Raw genomic sequence first — 26,207 nt, forward strand, 5'->3', positions numbered from 1 at the left:
GTTAATTGTATGCATTTAGCTGAACACTTACCCGCAGATATTGATTTTTCATAGACTGGTTTGTTAGGTTCTGTCATCAATTTGTATATAGAAATTGCAGTATTGATGATCATCCTCAATTCGAAGTGGACAAAAGGAGCGGAAATCTGATTGGAACAAAATACATGGCTCCTTCTCACTTTGATATGATCACACAGGGATGGAATTCACTTCTCCACCCTGGAGCTCTTTGGTCTATCTTCTGATAACAAAGCCAAGGCAGTCATCACTTATACAATATTTTTTGTTTTACTGCAAGCCAAAGTAAACAAAAATGTTGTGAAAGTAGTGAATTCCAGTCTCATTGCTACATTGTCAGTTTATGCAGGGTGCTGTCACCGCTTTCCAATCAGGAAAACTCTAATGTTTCACTGAAAATACTGGGAGAAACATGAAATTTGAAGCATTGTTAATCTGTACCAATAATCAGCACCAGCTTCAGTAAGCATGGACAGTAATAATTAAAGTAGTCTGGTGAATTACTTGAAAACCTAAGGAGGGGTTGCCATAAATGCTTAAAATCCAGTCCAAAGATCACTATATTTGCCTGTGACTGTTTTGTCTTTTAAATTTTTTCTGTTGTCTGTCTGTCTTTTTTTTGTCTGATGGACCAGCAGTTGTCTAACATCCCCTGCCAGGGTCTTTCACTGGGTGTAATTCTCAGGTTTCATTTTCAAATGCATCTTCTTACTGAACATTTAAATTAATCTCAGTATTTAGTTGTATGCACATTTACATATACATGATGACAACAAGTTCAAGTATTATTAGTTCATCAGAAAATGACCCAGTCCACCCTTGTTAATATGTGATTTTGGTTCACTTTATATTAATGTTTTCATTATTGAGCAACTGCTAACTGTTTTAAATGTAACTAATTAACACTGATATAGTAATGAGACTACAAACAGAATAAAAATAAGAAACTCCTATTTCGGATAGTCATCTGTGTTGGTTTTCCCTGGCAGAACTAATTGTGACTTGGCTCAGGGCCTATTTTGTTGTGATTGTATAGAGCTGTGAAAAAGCCTCAGATTAATGAAATGCAGGGGACCAAGTGAGCTCAAATTCATTTTTTATGCTCGACCACTGTTGTTGCCACATACACCATTTGCCACTTTTGTTTCCTGACAGTCAAGAAGCCATCAGAGCAAGTCAGCCATGGCCTCTACACACAGACACAGTCACAACACTGATTACATCTGACACGTGTTCCTCGTCAATGCCCCGTTTATGAGCAGGTGAAGTCTGCGGCTCCGCATGGGTTCGGCTGCAGTCAATCGCCCTCACCTCTTTCTAGGCTCCTTCCCAGTGACAGGAAGCACGCTTTCTCCCAGCATTCATCCTCTTCATTTTCAGCTTTGTCTTTACCCTGCAAAATGTCATTTTCTCATGATTCATACTTGCTTGTTTTTGTCCTTTTTTTGGAGATGGGATAGACGCTGTTATTTGTCTGCTGATATGTGAATAGACTGACTGTTATGCATGGGATTTATTTGGCAGATGTTCGTGTGCAGAGTGACTTTCAAGGCTATTATGACAAGATGTATATAGCTGATGTATGCCAAAAAAATAAAAGCAAGGACATATGTATGGTTTGGCAGTGATTATGTGTCAAGCTGAAGAACAGTGCTAAGATAAGAGTATACAACCAAAGCTTTAATGACCATATGCATAGTGCTTCAATGATTATGAAAGAAAATTGCTTTCTCATTGCGTAGACATTGACAGTGGTAATGAGTAATGGGATTTTACATTATAATGCATAATAATACATACATAATACAACATAATACTTGATGTTTGCTTGATAATTAATGAGAGGGTGCGCTGAATGATTTTTCAATACTCTCCTTTGTAAGTAGTGTGCACAAGATGGTGCACCTCATGCAAGGTTTCAGACAATAAGATGCTGGGAACACGTGAAATATTTATTTCAATGTCCATCAGATCAAAGTAATTTAATGCTGCTTGTCAGTAAGCCATGAAAAGCAAGGTCACAGAGGATGTGAACAGGGAGATTTTGCTGATATAGCCTAGCCCCTGTTTTGGATGGGCACCCTGAAAATAGGCTTAATCAAGGACAGCTCCTTACTTCTGAGCTCTTTTGTATTCGCAGTCTAAGGACGTTTAATCTGCTTGCATAGCTGGTAGTGTCATCAATATAACTTCACGCACAATGATAGCATCAATGGCCAGGACCTCTATTAGGTTTGTATTATTGTATTACATTTATGATGCACAGTCCCTATCCTTTTTTCCAAACAGTATCTGTAGGTAACTCACCTTTCAGCCTGTTATGAGACTCCCCACAGAGTAATAATGTCTGACAGCATTTCCGGCTGGATATGGTTGTCTTCCCCATGCTTGTCTGCCACCATTTCTAAAGGTATAGATTGAACAGCTATTACAAATCCCAAGTGTATTTTTAAACTTGCACATATCACAAAACATATGCAGTGGACTTTGTTGTTACTAAAATTAATTGTGCATCCATCATATCACACATAATCATCGTTCATCATTGCAAAGTTACGTTATCTTAGTGGTTGTCTCTCCTCAAGTGGCTTCATCATTGAAAACATTTGGCAGGACATAATTAAAAGAAGTATCGTTTAAAGACGGACACAGGAACGTGTTTGATTTAGGCTCTGTCTTGCAGGAGAATTGCTGCTCATTTTGCAATGTGAACCAGCACTTTGTTTGATGTAATCACACGGGCCTTGTTCCTGCGCTGTTTTGGCCATACTGCTACAGCATGTCTCTCTGCCATCTGCCCTTTCAGCAGATTTCATGGAGGCTGAGATATTCCTGCAGATCAAATGCACTGATACAGTGTGACCTGTTGCAGAGACCCCGTGGTTTATTTTTCTTGAAGGTGGCTGAGGATGATGGGTCGATAACTAATATAGGCAACTTAACTTGGGTATACGCTACTGGTTGGCTATAAACAAGTGAAAAGGAGGAAGCATGACCGTACCTCAGTGTCAGGTTAGAAGATCTCATTAGCTAAACATTAAATCTTTTTCTTTTTTGATCTCAGCTTAATTGAGATCAGTTTTATCATTCATCATAACTTAGCCTGCCAAGTATCAGGATACCAAGTTAACATTTGAGCAACCAGATCCCTACTTTGTGGGGTTTGTGAAATAAACTCTTCATACCTGATAGCTTGGTGATTATAATTGCTATTCCCTGCAAAATAATCTCTCCTGGTTTTACAACCATAGCCTTGCTGTTGCTGTCCTGTTATAAAACTGGGACTTCTGCTATAGTACTTGCTTTGATCACAGGATTCAGCTAGCCAGCCAACATGAGAAATAGCAGGTTGCTCGCAATACCAGTGCAGTGCAAGCTAGCTTTTTTCAGAAAGTCATTGACCTCACTTCAATCTAAATGCAATGTGTTTCCTTAACTCTGAGAAGCTGAGAAATTGTTTGCATATTAACTTTCAGCTTGATAAAATGTTAATGTATACTTTCATTGTCACATGTGCTTTTCACAGACAACACCAGTATACATTTATCATGCTGTTATATGTTGCAACGTGACACTCTTAAATGGACAATTATTAGGCTTGCAGACTGTCATTTATCACTATGGAATTAATATACTATGTATTCAAAAGAACACTCCATCACTGGCATGTTCAAATTGATTGTGTTAAGTGAGACATCACACTGCTTTGAGCACAAGTTAAATAGTCTCATGTTTTTGGTTAGCATGATGTAAGTAGCATCATTGCTCCATATGTGGCCTGTTCCCTCACTTTGAAAACTGTTCAGCAAGTGGTACTTTTTAAAGTACTTTGTTACATTATTATTATTATCATTATTATTATTAGCTGCTGCCTGTCTTTCTTTTCTGTTGCTGCCATAGAAATCGAACAATAAGTAACAAGTAAAAATAATAAATACAAATAAATGTAAATCAACAAAAATGATAAGTAACATGTTCATTATTTAATGTTTCAATAAGCTGCATTGAATTTGCATGTTAGAATAACAAAAACGCTTTTACATGTCACTCAAGATTGAGGCTAAACTTTATTTCTGTCTTCAGAAAAAAACAAATCAAACAATGCCTGAAATGAATGCTTCTGAACAAAAACTTAAGTTTAAGTTTTAAATTTTGTGTTTGTAATTTGTTGGCCATGCTTTCCAAAAATTACCATAGGTGTCTCCCCCTTACTTTCACAATTGATTTTTTTTCTTCAGGTGTCAGGAGTTGACCTCTTCTTCTAATACTTGAGGCAATATTAGCCATTTGTGAGTAATTCTTCTCTAACTTTTGTCACAATCATTGTTATATAACATAAATATAATTCCCACAGAAGTATTGCCAATAGGTCTAAATCCTAAGAGATATTTGGTATTGGCCCTGATGTTTAACAATTCCCAAGGAACACACTTCAGTCCCGTCCTGTGCAGGTGGCCTTAACTTTCGGTTTCTCATAGCAGCTTGCACCATATTATTCGCATCATATTGTATGCATCCGATGGACCCCTTGCCTAGGAAGCAGAAAAATAACAAGGTTGCCACCTTCCTTTTGTATGTTTTAAATCCCAAATTAGAAGCAAATTGCACAATGAATAACGTTTAAAATATGGGTTGGGGCGCTGCAGGAATTCTTAACCTTTTAACATACACGATAATATAGGTTACCTGTATTTTATATTGATATTGACAGAATTTGACAGAATTCTAAAATGATTTTGTGGACCATTCGCTCTTGAAACGTCGTCTGTATTCACAGGAAAATTAGAGTACATGGGTTAAGAATTGGGTATGAATGCTTTTTAACCAACGTTTGATTAATACTACTACTTTGATTAATAAAAAATACATTTGTCTGGTTTTGTGTATGGTTTAGCTGAAGTCAAATTATATTCAAAAGTTATGATTTTATGTTCTAAGTCAAATTATGAATTTGTTGATGTCTGCGAGTAAGAGAAACGAGAAAGACTTAGCTAGTTTCTATGTATATTGTATGTATATTTCTATGATATACTATCACTGTCGTTGTATTGCCATTTTGATCAATTCCGGATTATCTATTAGGACATGCTGAATGTATCTGGCGCGTGTCTGTGTTTGGCTAGTCATAGTATAAGGGATATGCTATGACGTCATCTTTGATAATCTAATTAAATATGATAATGAATATTTTTGAAATATTTGGTGTAATATTAAAACGAAATATTATCTTGTGTCACCTGTGTTTGGAATCTTTGACATGCTGAAAGCATGGAACAAACCCAAGCACTGCATGTCTATAATCAGGGTATCCAATGAGAGCCAGCATCGGGAGCGTTTCAATCACAGAGCAAAGCGCATAGGTCTTAACTTCCTATTGCGACATAAAGTAGTATCTGTCTTTAAATAACTGTTCATCTTAAAATATAATCAGGATTCTGTGCAATAATGAAAACGTAATGCTTTTTTACAGTCATTACTGGAAATTAACGCCAAATCAATAGACTAAGAACACATGCTTAATTCTCATTATGGGTCGCCTCCGCTTTACACTGATATGATTGTCATATAGATTTGACTATTATAAAGTGCGGATTGTCTGTAAAGTCTATTCTAAATGAATTCCAGTTATACTGCTCATATATATCTATAGATATACATTTGATTGTATTCATAGAATACATTTTATACGGAAAGTTACAAATCCTGTTGTACACCTTTTCTAGGCTCCTAATTGGCTGGTTCAACTTTGCCTTTTACTTCATTAATTATAAACCCGTTTTGGATTATCACTGGGGGGGAGTACACGTGTTAATGTATCCTGCACGCTCTCTGTCGTTAATCGCAGGTTTTCTCGAACATATTTCAGTATAGCCCGGTTGGAAACTACACCTGTCGGTTAGACAAAATGTCATTTTAATATAATGTATGGCGTATGTGTGCGCGCGCGCGTGTGTTTTATTTTTAACAAAATATTTTTGTCGAATGGCAGATCAGTTTTTTAGAGGCGTTTTATTCTACTGAATCAGTAGATGGACTATTCCCAAACTGACGCGTTTAAGAAGTCTGGAATTATATTAAGAAAGTTTTTTTCATCTATTTTTGCAGTTCTTTAAAATGTCAAATCGAATCCAAATAATAATAACAACAATAATAATAATAATTGTAATAATTATCATTACATCGAAATTGTTTAGTTGAAAGTTATGTATCTTGATCATTGTTTGCAACAATCTCTATTTGTACTCATGAAAAGTATTTAAAGCGCTTTATGACACAGTATTGCTCAAGGAATCTAGACCACAGATTTCATCCTAAAGAATAATAGCACCGTATGTGGAAGCTATCAGCAAAATCCCGCCGCCCATTTCTTCTGAAAATATACTTTACTTGTCATTGTTTTGATGGACTCAAGCGCATTCATGATTTCAGTGACATTCATTCGTGAGAGGAATATTTTAAAGACACCAAAGTGTTATATGTTGTCCAATCCATGTTGTATTTAAAGCAATGTGCGTTATTAGGCTAGTTATACCCTTTCTAATTAAGCGATGCTTTGAGCGTCTTTTGACGACGTGTTAAATGGTTATATGGTTTATCTCTTGCCGCGAACGTGAACGACATCAATCTACCTGTTGTGGCTAAGCAATGGATCACGGGGATTTTTTATTGATAAACTATAATGTACAGTAGTATTTCCATTGTCATACATTACGGCAGTGTAACGGCAACAATATTAAATAACAATTCCAATTAAGAGTTCCAAAACAGAGTTGTGTAATTTTGTATGTTTTGCAAGGAAAGTAAATTACCGTTTCTTACATTAAGCAAAAACGTCTTGCGCTTAATTGAACGTCCATTGTAAGTGTAATAAGACAGGTGCTTTGATCCAGGAAAACTGACATGATTATAGAGGGGAGAAGTCCCCCACATTGCTGTATCATGCGAAGCCAATTTACAGTCTTTACATTTTAGCTTTTTGCAGACCATAATCTTTGTTTTATTTGTAATTTGACCGGTATTTTTTTCCCGTGATCATTATGCCATAATAAAATAGCCAATTATTCTGTGCAAGGTGCAGTATTAATGCAATTATAATCTGTTTATAGGTATGGACGCCAATGAACTTAGTTCGACAAGTAATCCGTTCTCCCAGAGACAGAGACAGACTCCTTCTGAATGTATCCGCTCGTTGTATCTTTAAACATATTTCTGTAAATAATATGAATTATGTAAGATGCTCTGAGTGCTTGTTTCATCCAAAAACCGATCCAGAATCGACATACCATTCCCCATTCCTTATCCTAACTATAACCAAAACTGTAACTGATCCAGAGTCAGCAGTCAGAGTCATAGTTCAATGTACTGTCGTAAAAAGTACTGTCATTGTGTCTGCCAACATTCCAGTATTGGCCTCGCGATACTGTTGCAATATCAATTGTGTAAAATTTTGTTTATATTCATCCGAATTCAGGAACCCAAATAATACCTTTTTATGATGTTTTACATCCCAAACACGTTGTACTACGTGGATTCCGAAGTTAATCCACTCAAAATGAGGAGCGCCTCACCTCAGACTGTAAAGGGATCCGGCTAATGAGCCGCCACTTAACTGACCTTTCAGTTCGCAGCACAGTGTGCGGCGCACACATTTCCAGGAAATTTCATTAGTCCACGTCAGGGTCGGGGTGTTTTTTACATTCGATGAGCTCCAAATAAAGGCGAAGGTGTGAATCTCGGTCATGAGTCATGACCGCGTATTCGACGTTTAATCTCCCTGAAAAGTTTTTTCTTTGTCATTTTACATATGGAAACTGTCAGATAATGTTTAATTTGAAGTTAACTGTATCATATCGACTTTGCCACAAAATTGCAGCTGACCATACTTTGCTTCTGTAAAGGTCCAACTTCAGGGAGATTTTAGTCCATTGTCCTTATAGCTTTGAATTGTTGGAATGCTTTCTAACATACTTTTCTGTGATGCACAGAATAGGTTATCTCAAAGAAAGTGGGAGCAACAACACAGTCTCTGGTATGTTATAGCCCTGGCTGTTGAATAGCCTACCGCAATTGCCCTTGCATGATAAATATTGCAAAGATCCCCTGTCACAGATGGGTGATTAATGGCTGGATACAGCCTAACTAATATTTTTATTTCCTCAATGCTGAAGAATGAATTCAACAAGTGTTACAATATGATTTCTTTTCACTTAATTGCACCTACCATAGACACATGGTATTTGCTCTCATATAGGAATGTGGAAGAATCAGAATAAAGACAAGAATAGGTGCACTTCTCTAGCCTTTCTATATTTTTTAATCTTAAGAGTTTCATTTCTTCCTCATTATTTTTAAAGAGCTTTTTGTCACTTTTTGTCAAATATCTGTATTCTGCACAACTGTCAAACTCATAAGCATCATTACAAACATCATTATATTTACCAATCACTCCCACTCTGCTCCTGATGTACACAAGATCAATGAAGATGAATACTTAATCAGAACCTCTTTTCACTACAGCTTGTTCAAATTCATTATTCAAGGTTAGGGACAATCCACTGTGCAGTTAATTTATGCAGAGATCATTGGACCAAAGACCTTCGGGTTTCACTGACAGTAAATGGAGAATGTAATGAAATACAGCAAGAAATACATCAGTGATAAAGCCTCAAGATAAAAAAAAAACATTGATAAGATGTAAGCACATGTCATAGCCATAGCCGTATTTATCATAAATATAGTGCTCGAATGTTATTGTTGAGCCTAAATTATCTTTAAAGCTTAAAAATGACCATAAAGCCCAAGGTAAATCCTTACTGACTTTTTCAAAAGCAATTATCACTAGTGGTCCGAGCACTCTTAAAGCATTGGCATGCCTCTGATCAATCTGCTGAGTGACTTGAGTGGGATGTTGAGCAGAGGCTCACCTAGGTAACGAGAAGCTTTACTTGATTGGCGGGGAGTCCACAGTGGGGTCCCACCTGGTTCAAGGTGGAAACTGAACCCAGTCTTCCCCTCTATGGACACCCCCCCCCCTCCCATCCCAGCTATCTCACAAGAGCATAGCTTACTGGCTTTGAATTTAAGTTGTGTATTATCAGAAGGTTGCTGACACTTCAAGCATTGTTAAGAGCTGTCTGGGTTTTGCTGTAGGTTTCATGCGATCGTATTTGGGAATGTAGTTAAAATCATCTGGATTTTCACCTTGTGCGGCTCCTGGCCTGGCATTATGTCTGAAATACCATGTATTTTCACGTGTTTGATACAACAGCACTGTTAGCTGTACACGTGTTAATACTGTTGTTCTATTAAATTGTATTGAAGCTACAGGTCTGACACAGACTCGTCCTTCATTCAACTATATAGTGCTTTCTGTGTTCGGATACAGCTATTTATTATCCCTTTGCACACCTAGAGGCAAGTTAAGTACCTTGTTCAAGGGTACAACTATACCACACATGGGATCAGAGTCCAGTATTATAACTGCTAATCCACAACTGCTGCCTAGTTCTTACAAGTGCGGGTTGGGACTTATCTGTATTGTTACAGTGGCACCATGATGAATGTTCCATTTTATTTCTGTACTATGTGCTGTCACTTAGCAAAGTAGATGTCAGGATAGGCTATGGACATCTTTTCACACAATCCGCCTTGTGACTAAAGTGATCATCTGCGAACCGTATTTATTAAGCTGTTCTCGCAAAAGGCAGTTTTGTCAGGACTTATGTAGCCTCAAGGTCAGTAAGCATGTGGAACTGCCTTTATGGAAAAGATTCTCAGATGTTGCAGTATGAAATCTGAACATTCTTTTTCAGATGTTCAGTAGTAATATTAACACAATTTGCAAGTCATTTTAAGGAAGGGCGCTTATTAAATTCTGTGTTACTGTGTGTGGGTGCATCTATCATTCTTGACTGTGCAGGGATTGTTTGTTCTAGGTCTTAGCAGTGATCTTTGAAGATGTGCCCTTCCAACCTTGTAGACTCTGTGAGGGAAGCGCTTTGTTCTGAAAGTCATGTTTTCAACCATTGCCTTCATCGTAACCCTTCAAAAGAGCACCAGAGAGTGAATATTTCACAGAGTCGAAGGCTGCTGTTCAGTCTAACTGCAATACACTTTGCTCTTATCTTTTAAGAGCAAAGTTAGCTTAAGTATGAATGTTGATTTTTTTGTTCCTTAAGTTTTTTCATTTTGTATTTTTTACTAACATTTTGCACTGTAAAAAGGGATGAGTGAGGAATGAAAATACGTAACATATTAAAAATCAACACTTACAAATGTATTCGTAAACATTTCAGATGTGTTTCTCAAAGTAAAGGACAAAGTGCATTGAGGTTAGATTGATTGTAGACCAAAGTTAACAGTATTGGCTAAGTCCCTGTTCACATCACAATAAAACATACAAATCACTATTCTTCTTAGACCCAGATCTGTAATAATCTGCCATTAGATCCTGAGGAAATGTTCAATTCCAGTTGATATTCAATATACTTCCCACTGTTGTGACTGAATTGTTGAATGGTGTGTATAATATGGAAATCGATTTGGAATTATTGACTCACTAATGCACAGGTGGTGATAAACAACTCATATGCGGTCTCGATGGATATTATTTCCCTGTAACAGTGTGTGGGCAATGCTAAAAAATCATATTTAATCCACAGTAGATATAAGGTAGCAACACTGTTTTGTCTGTGAACCCAGAGCAGCATCCAAAGAGCTGTGGAAAAGTGATGGTTATTTGCATTGTCTAAAACCAGACAGCCACTTCAGCAAAGCCAGGAGGAGGTGCACATGACCAACGAGGCGCTGCTGCCAGCCTACGGGGGGTTCTTCTCAGATGGTTTATGGGTTTATCAGTCTGGGATTAAAATCCCATTGAGAAGCGGAGCACTGAGGAGCTGCACTCTGCAGATTGGCCCAAAATGGCTGGCAGAAGCAGTTTCCACCAATGCAGGTAAATTCAATTCCTTCCACGTTTGTGGTTCCACACGAGTCAGCCCCGTGAGCCCAAGCCCAGAACGACTTCACCTGGGTGAGCTAGTGGAGGTGACCCCCCCCCCCCCCCGTACTGTACATCTCTGCTTTCGTCAGAGAGGACACCACTCCTCTCACCTCCAGCTGTGTAAGAATGAATCCTTCACGCTGAACGCTGACCTTTCCTGCGAGTCAAACCTCTGATGGTGTGTGCCGGATGTGGGTAAAAGGGCAGAATGCAGTGTAACAGCAGCATGGATGATTTTGTGGGAAAAAATCAGGGGAAGACGGAGAAGCACTAAATGGTGTCTGAAGTTCAGCCTTGCTGTATCTTAACAGCCCAGAAGAAAGCATGTCATTGAGACAGGGAACGGAAAGCCTGATTATAAATTGAATCAATTGAAACACAAGGAGTCTGATTCATTCTTCACATTGAGAAAATGTGTTTCTCTATAGGACACTGCAGGCCCACCTGATGGTGAAATCTAGATATAAATAACGGATGTACCAAAGCATTTTCCACATTAGAGAGAAACTGCATTGCCTTTTGGGTTGTGTTGGATAGCAATCGAAATGGAAATTGCTGGGTCAGGTCCCTCTGGATGAGCCTCAACAAATACTCAACTCAAGTTGCATTTATGTTTTTAAAGCTTTTTCCACCCTCTGATCAAATACAAAAAGGTAGAAAGACCTTTTGTTTACAAATTATATAAGCACCTACATAAGAGTGATGTTAAAACTCAGAAAACACTGTGGAACATTATATGAATATCTGGCAGTAATCACAATTGAATCATCATTCAGTTAACGTTTGGGCCTTTCTGTCTCTGTTGAACTCCCTTTTTATTTAGCCAAAATAAAGTGATAGTGTTGCAGATGCATACTTAACCCATGCACTGGATGCTTGAATTGTTTTGAGGTGTAGTGGTAAGGTCACTAGTCTCTGGGATTGCATGTTTTAAATCAATGCTTGCACACTGGGACTTTATTTCAATCACTCCAGCAAAAGCCCAGCTGGATCAACAGCTGAAAGAATGTATCACTGTATGCCTTGTCAGACTGCTAACCTCAGTAATGTTAATACTGTGTGGAATGGCCATTGCAGTTTTTAGTGTGTTTTTTGTGTCAGTGAGCAACATAAGATGAGAAACTCTGTGTATTATGAATGTACATATTTTGAAGGACTACTCTGTTATTCCAAAAGTGTAGGCTATGCTGGCAGGCCTTAGTGTTTTTAACCATTTGCAGTGCTGCCTATTAGAGAGGCAACACTGCAATTACAAATAGTGAGCTTTGCAATGGCCAGCCTGATCTTAGGGCCTTAGGGATTGTAACTTGTTCTTGGCACCATTTCTGAGACCGAGACACTGAGTTTACTGGAATAGTGGTTTGTAATCTGCAAAGAGACATGATGATCTGTGCCTGTGAAATGATGAGTAAGACTGTTCCAGATATGGTGCATGTTGTCAATGAGAAGCAAACACTCTCTTAGGACAGGTCTATACTCTGGTACATAACACCTGGGAAGTCTAGCAGTTGTCCAAGTACCCGTTACATTTACATTTGCATTTTATCATTTGGCAGACACTCTTATCGAGACTTACAAAATACAAGTACAGAGACCGAGTATATACCTTTATACCCACAACTTACTTGGATCAAGGGCTAAATTGCTTGAATCGAGGCAGTCATTCACTCGATCAGATGCTTAATTGCAGGAATGAAACAAAAAAACGCAGCCCTTGTGGTCCTCCACAACCTGAGATAAAAAGTCTGTCAACACTGCAGCTGTGAAGGACCAGGTTTGAGTAGTCTCATGTTAGGAAATCCCCCCCCCCCTCCATCAATAGAGCATTTTCAGTAGCACCTGTTATACCTATAGGAGAGTTGCAGCACAGCGCCTGCAGTTGCTATAAGGGTGTTTCAGGAAGATATCACCTAGCTATGACAACATCCACGGGCAGACCAAATGATGCCCTCAGCTATATTGTGTTTCCATGCTGATCCAGTCCTGTGTGCTTGGACCCTTTAACAAGCACTTGTCAACCGCACAGAGACTGGGCAAGGTCTCCATGTGCTTCTGCAGCATTTGCTTGTGTGCCGGAAGGCCCAGGTATCAGTGATTGGCTCTTGCGATTGTCCGTGGACGACCTTGCTCTTAACACCTAGCGCCTTGGAAGCTCTCCCAGTCCTGTGGATCAGGGTTTGGACCTCCACCAAGTTTTTATGCCCACAGATGTTGCAGAGTGGTCAGACACTATGTCAGCTTCTCTATGGTTTTGGGGAGACAGACAGGAATGATGAGGCCTCTGTTTTTAGTGTGTTGATTGCGTTTTGCTGTGTCCTCACATTATTGTGGCAGAAATGAGTTTTAACTTCACTTGTAAAGAATGACCATGAAGGTACATGATGTTTTAGAGCCGTATGTGATTAAATTAGAATGTCCTTTCATTTCTATGCAATTAGTCCATGCTTCCATAATGTGTTTAGCAGATCATTTTTAGAGCAGTTGGTATGCAGTAAGTTGGTATGCAGTATGCACCTCTTTTTTTCCAAAGGTGATCAAACAAAGAATGTACAATCCTAACACATATGTGGATTAACCTTTTCCTGAATTATTCCTTCTCAAAGCCCGCTAATACCCAATGGACACCTGAAATTTTTGCTTTTTCTCTCTCACTGTGTTTGTGTGCATATGTATTTGAGTCAAGGGATAGGCACCACTCATAAAACAGTAATGAGCCCGTTTGGAATCCAGTAAAGATTCCCATATACTTTGATGTTTGAAATATGATGTGTGCATAAGATGATCCTCGACACTCAGAATAGTCACAATGGTTCTGTATGTGAAGGATTCACTGTTGCATGACTGAAAAATGAAGAAACTTCACAAATATTAAGATGAAAACAATGTATTAAATATAGATAAGATAACATAACCACATCTTGGAGAGATTAAATTGATAGACAGCTGGGATGCAATTCAGTATGTAATGAAAATGTGAATTGAATTGAATTTGAATCCTTTCAAAGGTTGCTAATTCTATCCAATATTTTTAAATATTCGTGTGAAAGCGGTTTGTTGGTCTGTTTTAATGGTTTAACCTTGTATGTTCTGACCAGTTTCTGACCAGATAAATAGCTTGAATAACTTCATGTTCTTGACCGATACATTCCAATTCACTGTTTACAGTGTGATTCATCAGGTGGAATATGGAGACGTTAGTTGCAAAAATAGTGGTTTTAATTCTTTTGCCAAAGAAAGTTGTTTAAATTGTGTTTAAGGGACTGAGGCTGTTTATTTTAGTTAGTTGCTCCGGCGTCGTCACCCCCTAACTAACAATTACACCCTGAAGATAACGCATTTCTTTGCAATATCCCAAACACCCAATAACCGAGTTATGGTACGGCTGGTCACATTCTAATTTTAATTATCGTCACTATTAGGTCATGTTGTAATATTATCATTTAATTCTTTCTTGTATAACATTTAGTCTTGTGGTGTTTAGAACATGTATTATTGCACTCACGGCAACAAGTTTTAAATGTAGAAATTGGATGAAATGGATGTGGATAAAAGTTCTCAACTTCAAGTATTTGTGTGTTTGTGTTCGTTTTGTCGGGCCAGTTTTAATAATATGAATTTATCCTTCCAAACACGCTTTATTGAACTAATGATGCCAAACTAAATTCACTTGTCAAGCACTATTGAATAAACTCTGCAACCTAGCCCACTGCTTTTCCCCTCGCTGTGCATGAGCATATTTACCCGCGTACAATTTCTCGTGAGCTACTGCTGGAGACAGACATGCAAAAATATTTAGCCGGTTTTGCAAAGTTTACTCTTGAACTCTTGTCTGTTTGGAATCGCGTTACATAGACTATGTGATTAAGACGTTCACATGCTACTTTTGTGATGACCGGCAAAATAATAAAAGGTATTTGTAGAACAGGACAAAAACCCGCTGGGTCGTCCTCTGTAGTAATGTCGCAAAAATCAAGCTTTTCAGAGCTAATTACAAATAAATTATGATGTGCCCACTAAGTAATTGATTTAATGAAGTTCCTATGAAACTATTAAAACCGTGTACAGGTCAGGCGAGAGGCACCCTGGTGCGCCCATTGTCGGATGTTTAACTCAACCAATCTCCTCGGAAAGACATCGGGGCTAATAGGTGAAACCACAGCTGCTCGAATTGGACTCCGGCAAGAAGAACGAGTCGTCCCCAAAACTTACAAAGCAAATCCAGTCGGTCATAATCTAACAGGACACAAACATTTCCCTTCCATAGCATTCCAAGATTGCTAAAGAATTGTTTCGTTCCTGTAGAACCGCAGGGTGCAAAAGCATACTCAACTGACAGCCTCAGACGCACATTTCATTTCGGATTTGTCCTCATAATTGAGAAAGAAGTCGGTATTCATACTTACAGCGTGCTGTATTGAGAAAAGTTCATGTCCACACCCTTCATAACTTTGCAGATCCGAGTCGAATCTTGATTTTAAAGGGTGGGATTTGAGCAGAGAAGTGGCATGTACTACTGAAACTGGATTGTAATTTTTTTCCTGACTTATTCAGGAAACTTAAGCTAGTAGCCAGGTAGGGTGCATAGAAGATTTTGGCAAAATGCCTGGATAATGAATTTGTGCCCAGTTTTCTTGGTCTGGCCTCTGCACAATAGACTGTGTGGATTTTTTTTAAGGAAAGCATTTCGCGCAAATTCAAAGATGATTCACAGACCTGACAAGGTTTTGTTTGTGATGTCGAAAATACCTACGCTGATGCGTTATAGAAATACGTTCGCGTTACGTATGTTTCAAGAAAATGGATCGATGAATGAGAGTAAGTGCTTTGATTTGAAGTTGGTCAGCTGGTGAACTACTTTCGGTACAGGCACAGTAAATAATTCTGTCATTTAACCAAAGCAAGATCTTGTCCTACACTATATCCCCCACTGCTTTGCCCCGTGGACAGCTGAGCTATCTTAACGCAAATGAGTTACGTTGATATTCTATGCTGCAAAAAAGTACGCTTCTTTGATAAGTACAACATCGAGCACCGTTGACGTATTGAAATCCCCGTTAAATATGAGTCAAATATTGTTAAATATTGACTTTGGAAATACCTGCTCGTTTTCTCTGGTAAATTATCACATAATTTGTAAATTTGTAAAACGGAAAAGAAATTACACTACTTAACACACGACTGACTATGATGTAAAAATGTTTTGTTGCTTTGCATTTGTAGTAAAAATTATTTAATCAATTAAAGATTGCTTGATGTTCGGATCAAAACTGGTAATCTTTAGCAATGAAAAGTCAAATTGTGTTTGTGTAAACTGTGTTAATATATATTCATTTTTTCCAGTTTTTTTTCTTCCTTTTTTGTGGTTCAAACGTATTCTTGAGAACATTATATAGAGATCGTCTGTGTAATGTTGAAAGAAAGACCGTTGACCAGTACAGTTACTTCTCAATCTAATGTTAGGCGTTCTCGTTTTGTTAAAGCGCATAATCAAACATGCACGTCTGTTAATCCTTTGGCTTTTCAACTTTTTCACACGGACTCAAATGAAAGCATTGAATAAGCATACGCCATTGGCTTATGAGGTTATTTTAAATTTCACCGTTTACTTCTTTAAACACAAGAAGCTGTAAATCACACAGAAAAGGGCCAGGGAGGACTAACTACCGTTACAAGATTTCCTTTCATTGCTATAAGAAAATGGACAAAGCCTAAACCCAACTTTGTTACAAGCCGCTTTAATTAACACCAGCTTAAGCAGCTGAACAGGCATCTGAAGAAAAAAAAGTTAAAAGAAGACTTTCGGGCTCAGTGTCCCTTGACAAGTTCTTTTTCGTGGTGTCATTCAATATTTAATGCACTGGCCTGGCAATGCTAATAGCGCGCCTGTCTCAACAAATACATTCTTGTCCACGTTATTCGTCTGCACAGTGTGTGTGTGTGTGTGTGTGTGTGTGTGTGTGTGTGTGTGTGTGTACACACATGTACCCGCTGAAGTAGAAACAAAATTGTTTACCTTTACCTTACAGGTAGAATAACATAGGCTATATCTGTCTGAATATTTTTTGGTTTGTTGAGTAAAAAAAAACATATCCATTACTCGTAAGAAATGTTTTTCTCCAATGATAATCTGTTAATACGGCCAAATATTAGATGGGTTAATGATTCATTTTGAGGAAAACAATCATAAGCCGAACCCTTATTTTGTGACCCAAGTGCAATGGGTCAATAGACACGTGGTTACTGGTGGCACATAGAATAAGACCTCTGTTTCTGAGTTCTGCGATTCTTACCTGTGTCATCGTCAGCATCAAAATATATTTGATTAAATAAAAACAATGTGTTGGAGGATTGGGTTGATTTTGGTGTACCGTAACATTCGCACGTGTAGCTCTGTCCAGTAAAAGAACAACAAAGTTCATTTATAATAATTGTCTCGATTTTTCACAGTTTATTTACATACACGTATTTAGCTGAAATCGTCTGACTGCACAGAGGACTTTAATCAAATGTTCAGCCTCAGGATAGCTGCCGTATCAGACAGAAAATCTGAATTGACAGCGTTTCTTCTGGTAAACGGTTTACTCTGAAGCCTCTATACTGCCGAATTGGGGGGGGGGGGGGGGGTTGGAGGGAGAAAACTAACGGCGTTTTCACTGCGACTTCTGCTTTGTCTTCAGCAGAGTGGCGTCTGCAAGTCTGACTTACAAAGTTACTGATTTGCCGGCTGCATGTTAAGGCAGTTCGTGTAAGTGATTTCTACGGCCATCTTAGTAAAGGAGAACAAATCGCTGACAAAAGGAGAGCCTTTTCAATTCAGCAGCGTCGTTAGGACAACCAAAAACTATTCCTCAGATAATAAGTTCCACTTCAAAGCGTTTCGCATTCAACGGTGACTGCTTCAGTCCTTTATTGAGTCTCCCTTTTTCACTCAGAGGAATCATCTGTTTGGTTATTTTTCATCGTGTTTATTTTTCACCATTCACAGTGCACTTGTATTAAATAAACAAAGAACAATTATTTCGCCATTCAAAATAGGATTTTGAAGACAAGAGATGGGTAACGCCGCCCATTTTGTTTACAACCTCGTTTAAATATATAGGGAGATGGTAAAGAAGGTCGAGGGGACAAAATATGAAGGAATCTGATGAAGTGAAAATTGACTGAACTAACGTGGCATGAAACTAAAGGTCAATGCAACTGTATCTTAATAGAGTGTCGCGAATCGAGGCGGGCCGTTTTGAATGCAGCTTGCTTTTGGTGCGCTCATTGCCATAGCAATCCTAACGCTCCGTGTTGATGTACCATAAAAGCAGAAGTCTGAATTTCAAAGCATCTGCCTTTGAACTTCGCGCTGGCTGATTAGGCTCTTGCGACTTTTTGTCTTGGGATGTGGTTCCTCTGTGCTTTTCTTTCTGGTGTTCGTATTTTTTTTTTCCTTTTGAAAAAGTGCCCATGAAGCAAGTGAGACAAAGCTGTTTCCAGGAGACAAAGTCAAACGTTTATAAACAGATGTTTTTTTCTGTGTGTGAATAGGTACACAAGCATCGTACCAGTCTATTCACTTGTCTTGAAATCATTCCACCTGCGTCTGGCGAGTATTGCAGTACTAGGTCGATCAGAGTGCAAAATAAAATCACCTGTTTATACCACATTTACCCCGTCTCAGATTATTCCAGTAGCGTTCTTTTTTGAATAGACGAAGATGTTAACCCTACTGCTATTCTGTGTCCACTGAATTGTACCTCGTCGCCTTTAAAAAACCGTTATACTAACGTACAGATTTGTTTGTTGAGATGTTTGGTACTTCATGAGAGAAGAGACCCTGTTTGCTTTGAGATGACAGACGGTTTAGTGGCAGTAAGTGGTTTTCGACTAGATATATTCAAATGTGAACTCCGCGCTTGCCAATTGCTATAGAAGTCTTAACACACCATGAAGATTGTCCAAGCGCCAAGCCTTCCGCTCCGGAGTAGATTACTTTGAAGTGGAGCAGGACTTGCGTTGGTCAATTTTAATTCTATAGACTGGACAGGGGACACTTTGAAAGTGAGATTGTGCGTTTTAATGATGGAAATAAGAGGGGGAAACTTGTTTTATATACTCTATACAAGAGCCTGCTTATTGTGATATCTTTTATCTTTTATATTTCCATGAATGATTCATGCTTCAGTGGCTTTGTGCTGTCCCGCCTTTCATACGGAACTCCATTAGGGACCTATAAGTTTCACCATTGATCAGTGCCTTCATTTATATGCCTGCTATTCTACAGGGTGTGTTATTTGTCAGGCTACACAGAATAAAGTTTTATTTAAACCCCCCGCCCCCACCCCGACACACACACACACACACACACGAGCTCTAATTCTTCAGTTGTGTGTTTATGTCTATGTAGAAATTTGTTGATTTGTTGATATGGTGATTTCCACACTGCTGTTACATATGGTTTGTGGGTGAAAGCATGTACTGCTAAAATGAGTCCCGTCTTTGTTATTTTACTAATGAAGTCACTGCTGTAATCCATAGTCAGGCACTACGTCTTCATGAGTCATACATATCACTGAATGTTTCAGAAATATTTAATTGATATTATATTAATCAGTCATATCCAGTACATATTGACTCTTTGGGACCCGTGGTACTGCATCTTCGCACAAACAGCAATGGCGTTAACAAAAAATGTTCTTTCATATTTAATGTATTGTGTAAAGTAGTACAAAGATGCTATGGTTGAAGGTTTATCAACTGAGGGTACATGAAAAGACAAAAATATTTGAATGTTCTGTTTATTCATAATGAAGTTTACGATGAATATAACCGTTATCAATTTGTCACGAACATCAAAGACCTCCATAGTCAAGGCTGTTTCTGTTTTTTTATCTCCATTAAAATAAACAGCACCATGCACCTCAACGATAAATACAGAGCTACTACACTGAACATGCGAGAGAGAGAGAGAGTTTTCACATTACACAGCTTTTTCAAGTAAGAAGAGAATATATAACAGACCACAGAAAAAAGCACTAAATTTCACCAAAATTAATATTATCATTCTTTGGTGTATCTGTAATTTCGGGACAACATTACGACATCAAATAAATTACAATTTACAAAACAACATTGTTGTAATAAAGACTACATCACTATTCACGACCAACAATACAATTATATACAAATCCGTCAGGGATAGGCCTGTCAGGTTTATATATTTAGGGTCTCAGAGGACAAATTAGTACTCTTAAACGAGTTTGTATAATGATGTGAATTTTGCATAAAATATATTTTTAAATAGTTTTTAAATATAACACAAAATTAATTAGAACTTAGTGTATAAATTTCAACAAAGCACACACCCTTTGCAACGCATTCATTTGCCTTTATTTTTCTATCCATGACTTAGGCGACATGTGGACGTCGCCATTGGAGGTTATACTGAATTGTCTTCAATGCAAATGCTTAAGAGCTATTGCATGGAATGTTTTATAAGGCTTTATATGTTAAGAAGTCCCCCCATACGTGGCATACATGTACATGGATTTCCTGATAGTTAAACAGGTACATCGCAACTATTTCCTGGAAAACTATAGTTACTGTTCATGTGCAGATTAGACACTGATGGATCAGAGCGGTCAGACTTTGAAAGGTTGCGATGGTGATGAGATCATATGGACAATGTCATCCGAACATAATTAATCAGTGATGACTGAATCATGTTAGTAAGGCTAAACTATACATGTATGTATATGCGTTTATGAATTTATGATGGTTGATTTTCGAGAGAAGTAATTATTTGTGAAACATGTTGTTATGGTAAACAGCTTTTTGCTATTAGTCAGTGTTGTAAATTAAGTATTTGCCAACAAATCTTGAAATCTGATTCTATTACATTTGATTTATTTCCCCTGGTCCCATTGATAATAATGATTGTTTCCATATGAAATGTAAGGGTTTCAAGGGATTAACGTCCCTGTCATCTACGTATCCTGACAGTAGTAAATAAATAGGCTAATGTATGAAAGTAGATTTCGAAGGCTCTTCTTCGCCATTTGACATCCGCGGCGCTGTTTCGTGTTCCATTGTCAAGAAATTGATATGCTTTAAATTCCCGTGTATTGGCCACTTATCGTGACCTGCATCTCAGTAAGATAAACGTTCATTTTGTCGATATCAAAGCATTGTCCTTGGATCTGAGTTCCTGAACGAGTCCTCGTCCTCCGAGTCCGACGTTGGCACATCGCTGGATGGGGTGTGAAGATTGTTAGGTCCTGCGCTCCCTTGGCATACGTACCACTCGTTGAGGTTGGTAACCTGAGGCGAGAGGTTTGCCGAGCGGCTTCGATGAGGCTCGGAAGTCGGGGAGAGGGGAGTTCCAAGAGTAGTAGACGAGGAATGGTAAGAGGTCCCGGTGTTGGCAGAAGGGGGTGGAGGAGATTTGCAGTGAACTTTCATGTGCTTTCTCAAAGAGCTGGGATGCGTATATGACTTGTCACAGCCTCTTACTTTGCAGTAGTATGGCTTGTCGCTCGTGTGGACGTGAGAGTGCTTCTTCCTGTCACTACTGTTGGCGAATTTCCTGTCGCATCCATCAAATTCACATTTAAATGGCTTCTCCCCTAAAAAAGATGTTCATATGTAAGCAGACAGTCTCAAATCAATTACACACTAGGAACAGAACTACCACATGGATAGTTCATCAGATATGTCACCCACCACCAAAATGTCGACATAAAACTCTTATGCAAAGTTGACTATGACTTGCTTTAACATGCGTCATTTGGACGGACTTTACAAATTTAACAAAAATCACACTCCTTATTCGAGAAAACATGGAGAAACCTAAGGGTGTGGGGTTTCTCAGGTCTCCCATATGAAACTGTTTAAGTTATTTAGTCAACGTTATCAGCGTGGACATCACTTCAGAGACATCTGAAGGATACCAAATACCTTTATAATGTTACACATTCTGTCCAGAATGAACCCATACAACTAAAAGTGAAAACTGCACTCTTTCCAAAAATAATATTGTGTTTTATTCAACGTCGACATCTCAAATAATCTAATGGAGGCCCTTGGTTAAATTTAATGCCTATACGCTTTGGCAACACGACACTTCCAGAGTAATTACTTCATAAATGGTTGCTGTGGTTCTCTTACCCCGCCGCAGGCTTTTCCTGTCTAGCATACACTGAATTTATTATACATCCTTATATGCAAGCCAGTTACTCCCACACGTACATAAAAGCGTGTGCGTTTATGGTGTGTGACTACAGCGAGTATTTTCCCCCCTTGCATAGCACATACGTCATTAGTGATTCATGTCTCTGCTGCCCGTTATTCGTATCTACCAAGGCTACAAAATCATGAATTCTATCTATTTTGCATTTGGTATGGCTTTTTAATAACGCATTGCTCTCTTTCCGCAAACACAGTTCTTACGATTGGTAATATTTGGTATTTAAAAGTAGAGTTGCTGCATTGATGTGTTTCCGAATGATCTTTTTTGAGAACATAGGCCAGGATATTTTTTAACTACCGGTGTGTGTTTAAGATTTAGAAGTGTGAAAGACCGTACTAACAACATAATGGACTGGAAAGGCTTTCCTAGCATCACGTTTTTGATAAGTGTCGGACCCATATGTGATAGCGCCAGAAATGCATTTGGTCTTCGAACTGTGGGTGAACCGTCTGTTTTTGGATAAAACCTGAGGGTTTCAGTTGCGGTATTCACTATGACGAACCCACCAACAGTAGCAGTCATGTTCATCATAAATTATAGAAAAAACACAGTCTGCTAGAGCGGCCTCTACAAACAAATGTATTGGGTGTTGTTAAACGCGCGTTGTCCAAAACAACACTAGGTGGTACACGTGGTTTGTTCACTGAAACATTTAATCCATACTGGAATACAGAAGAAATTATAACGGTTTGATGGATGTTAGCGTAGCAAAAACAGCTGCGAAGTGCAAACAAATTGCATGGTCAATCAGCGCCTAACTTTAAAGAATTTTGTGCTTTTCTGCATAGTAAGCCGTCAGTAGCAGCACACCCCCCCCCCCCCCCCCCCTCCACACACACACACACACACACACACACACATACATATACAGACACACATACATACATACACACACACACCTCACCAAAAAGCGCATTTCCAATAGTTGTTTCATGACCTTTCTGCACCCTTTCACAAGTTACGAGCAAAGGCATCGACAGGGATTTTATTGTCGCGTTGGATTTCGTCTGTTACGCGGTTAACAAAACAGGCCAATCTGCAAAACCACAGTCACTCTGGGCAGAATTATTAACATCACCTTCGCCTCACCATGCCAGCTGATGTAAAAATAAAATGAATCTAAAAACATTCTTTTAAAATCAGGATGCAGTACGTATCCGAATTGTAAGATTTTCGTATTCAACGCCATTATTTTCAGAGTAACTAAGCTGTGTCTTTGCTGAACGATGACTGTCGACTTAGAATGGTGAAATAAGTCTGTCGATGTTGGCCTCATGTTACGTGATCTCGTAAAACAGGTAAATTGTTTTCATCTTAGTTAGCTGACATTAATTATTATCGGAAACAGTAGCTGATAAAATATAAATATGTAATTAAAAGGCTCTGCATTATCTTGGAATATTTCTTTTGACTAAATCTTCGATTGGAATTCTGCTAGAGTTTGTGCGGTATATCAATAGAGATCAGAGTCAGCAGACATATACGTGCAGTTGACTGCAAGCTGTGACATGACAATAAATCAGCAAAACAATTAACTAAGCCGTATGTACCTAATCATTCTCCAAGGGGTAATATCTGCCCTAAGTGATAAATTTCAACTGCACTTAAAAAGTGCGACCCACGTTTCACGAATCACACTCCTCATAAATAGAACTGATACAGAAAACAACTAAAGCGTGATCATCCACTGCTGCCTGCATTAGTTGTGGATCCTTCTACACAGTAAACAATACGGCTCCCTGTGTGAGAAAATGGGTTTCATATATAAATTGGTGTGAGAAAAGCGTATCATATGTGTCTTACGTTTTGTCGGTAGTTAATGTAAATACTTGTACAAATATTACAGTAAAATACCCTGCTCTTTGAACGTGCTGTATCACGTCGTATGAGAGAAAGCGTGTTCTGCTTTGTGAGTCTAGTTCGCAAGCACACTTTAAAACTGACCTGTGTGTGTCCTCTTGTGGATCTTGAGGTTTTCCGAGCGAGCAAACACTTTCCCGCAACCAGGGAACGGGCAAGGGAATGGTTTCTCTCCTGTGTGAACTCGGATGTGATTTATCAATTTGTACTTCGCCTTAAAAGCTTTCCCCTCTCGCGGACAGTCTTCCCAGAAACAAACGTGACTGCTCTGCTCCGGTCCCCCGACGTGCTCCACGGTGACATGGTTAACTAGCTCGTGCATAGTGCTGAAAGTTTTGGAGCACGGCTTCTTTGAAGTTTGTTCCTGGTCAATCCATTTGCAGATTAACTCTTGCTTGATGGGCTGCCTCATGTACCTCAAAAACGCCCCCGCGGCTCCGTGAGGAGCTGATGCGATGTTCACATTTAAGTTCATGGAGTTGTAGCTGTTGAGTGAAGAAGGTCCATAGTGCTCGGGCCTGTGGCCGAAGTGCTCTGGCCTGCCATAGATGTCCCCCGGAAGACCCAGGCGCATCTGCCCGTTGAGAGCATGGTGGTGGGCACCTGGGGCCGCTTGATCGTGAAGTCCAGAGAAAAGAGGATGGGCACCACCTTCTGCGTGCCCATAAGCACCTGTTGGGGAAATGAACATGCCATGGTGATGAGGGGAGGAGGCGGAACTATGCTGGTCGCCAAGCGCGTGCATAGCAGAGGCTGAAAGCTCTCTCCTGAGGATGTAGTCCCTGCTGGTGGCGTAGCCTGAGTGGGGGTGAGCCACGGGGAAACCAACTGTGGTCTGAGAAGAAGTGAAAGATGCCGCGGTCTGGGCTTCGGGGTGGCTTTGAATGTGCTGAGATGGACTAAGTTTGAGAGCATTTGTCTGTGCCATGTGCTCTGGTCCAAATGGAGTGAGTGCCACTCCAGGGTCGTTGCCCATCTCCCCAGGGTGGAGGTGGGCATGGTGGGAGTGAGGGTGATGCCCCCCTATCCCCGGGAAGCCTGTCACATTCTGATGAGGAAGGGGTTGAGTCGCTGCCAAATCCGCTAATCTTAGCGCCGGATTCCTCTTGCTCAAAGGGGGCTCCATAACTACTCTGTATCTAGTCCATCCACGCTCACTGGTATTGTTTTTCCCCACTACACGCCTTCCAAAACATTAATATATAAATATATATTTGTATATAGCGGTCTATATAACTTCTTTTGTCCTGCCTCTAACTCTGCTTGTTCCTTTTCCCACTCTGTCCTCCAGCGATTGGCAGAACATACAACAGTTGGAGGACACAGTGGGGAATACAGTTTAGAAATGGCACTGCGGGTATTGGACGCATTTCGGTGACTGGCAGTTAAGGGAACGAAGCGATTGGCTGTCTTTCAGCGCAGAGGCACAGCGGGGATCCGCCCCCTTACTCTCGGCATCGCTCCTGTCTCCAAAAGTTGTGTTCGAAAAGTTAACAACAAATCTATTGATGTGTTTTTGGTTTTTCGATTCATGCGCGTGTGGATATATTTAAAAGGAAAAAGGGAAAATTATACACGATCTTTTCGAATCGATTACTTATTTAGATTTGTTTTCATTTTGGTTATGTTTATATAGGCCTAATAAATTACCACGTCGGATTCCGAACGGTGAAAATTAACATAAAATAATTAACAGCCACCAAAATGTTTCAACTGTAAGCGGAAAACACATGCTCCAAATCCGAATTTTGATATATTCGAAAAACAACTTTTCCTTTGTTTACGCCCAAATAAACGTAAATAAAATGTTGAGAAAACACTTGCCTACACTTCCGAGACAGGTGAATGACGATTCTGCACGTTTTTGAATTTAACACTATCGCATTGAGCATAATAATTTACATGCTAACCGCATACGCTGCGTCAGGGTAATTAATGCGTAAAACGTCCTAAATACTGTAGAATGCGAGAGCATTGAAAATATGAATGACAGCCAGTACGGGTTTGTTTTTACTATATTATTTCAGAAAGTCCCCTGCTGTTTCAGTTTCCTGCGAATTATTACAAAATTTTCCTTTGATCTTTCTTAATTTG

The 26,207-nt window shown here is 39.1% G+C and overlaps 1 protein-coding gene and 1 long non-coding RNA gene across 2 annotated transcripts; both read right to left on the reverse strand.

The window, feature by feature from the left end:
• Window positions 1–995: 995 nt before the first annotated feature.
• On the reverse strand, window positions 996–15,541 carry LOC118786206. Its single transcript, XR_005005313.1, has 3 exons — window positions 15,424–15,541; window positions 2,326–2,422; window positions 996–1,411 (listed from the first exon to the last, which is right to left on the reverse strand). It is a non-coding gene; the product is annotated as an uncharacterized LOC118786206 (long non-coding RNA).
• A 4,246-nt stretch (window positions 15,542–19,787) lies between these two features.
• Window positions 19,788–25,398, reverse strand: LOC118786059 (zinc finger protein ZIC 5-like). Its single transcript, XM_036541090.1, has 2 exons — window positions 24,198–25,398; window positions 19,788–21,630 (listed from the first exon to the last, which is right to left on the reverse strand). Exons 1-2 carry the CDS (start codon window positions 25,237–25,239, stop codon window positions 21,185–21,187), a joined length of 1,488 nt encoding a protein of 495 aa, XP_036396983.1. The 5' UTR covers window positions 25,240–25,398; the 3' UTR covers window positions 19,788–21,184.
• Window positions 25,399–26,207: the final 809 nt, after the last annotated feature.

This window comes from Megalops cyprinoides, chromosome 11, assembly GCF_013368585.1.
Source record: "Megalops cyprinoides isolate fMegCyp1 chromosome 11, fMegCyp1.pri, whole genome shotgun sequence".
Taxonomy (NCBI): domain Eukaryota; kingdom Metazoa; phylum Chordata; class Actinopteri; order Elopiformes; family Megalopidae; genus Megalops; species Megalops cyprinoides.

Excerpts from the sequence above, each read along its gene's own strand:
- LOC118786059 (XM_036541090.1), bottom strand. The coding sequence starts at position 25,239 with ATGGAGCCCCCTTTGAGCAAGAGGAATCCGGCGCTAAGATTAGCGGAT. Across the intron at positions 21,631-24,197 it reads CCACAAGAGGACACACACAG|GGGAGAAGCCATTTAAATGT; the intron begins GTCAGTTTTAAA and ends CATCTTTTTTAG.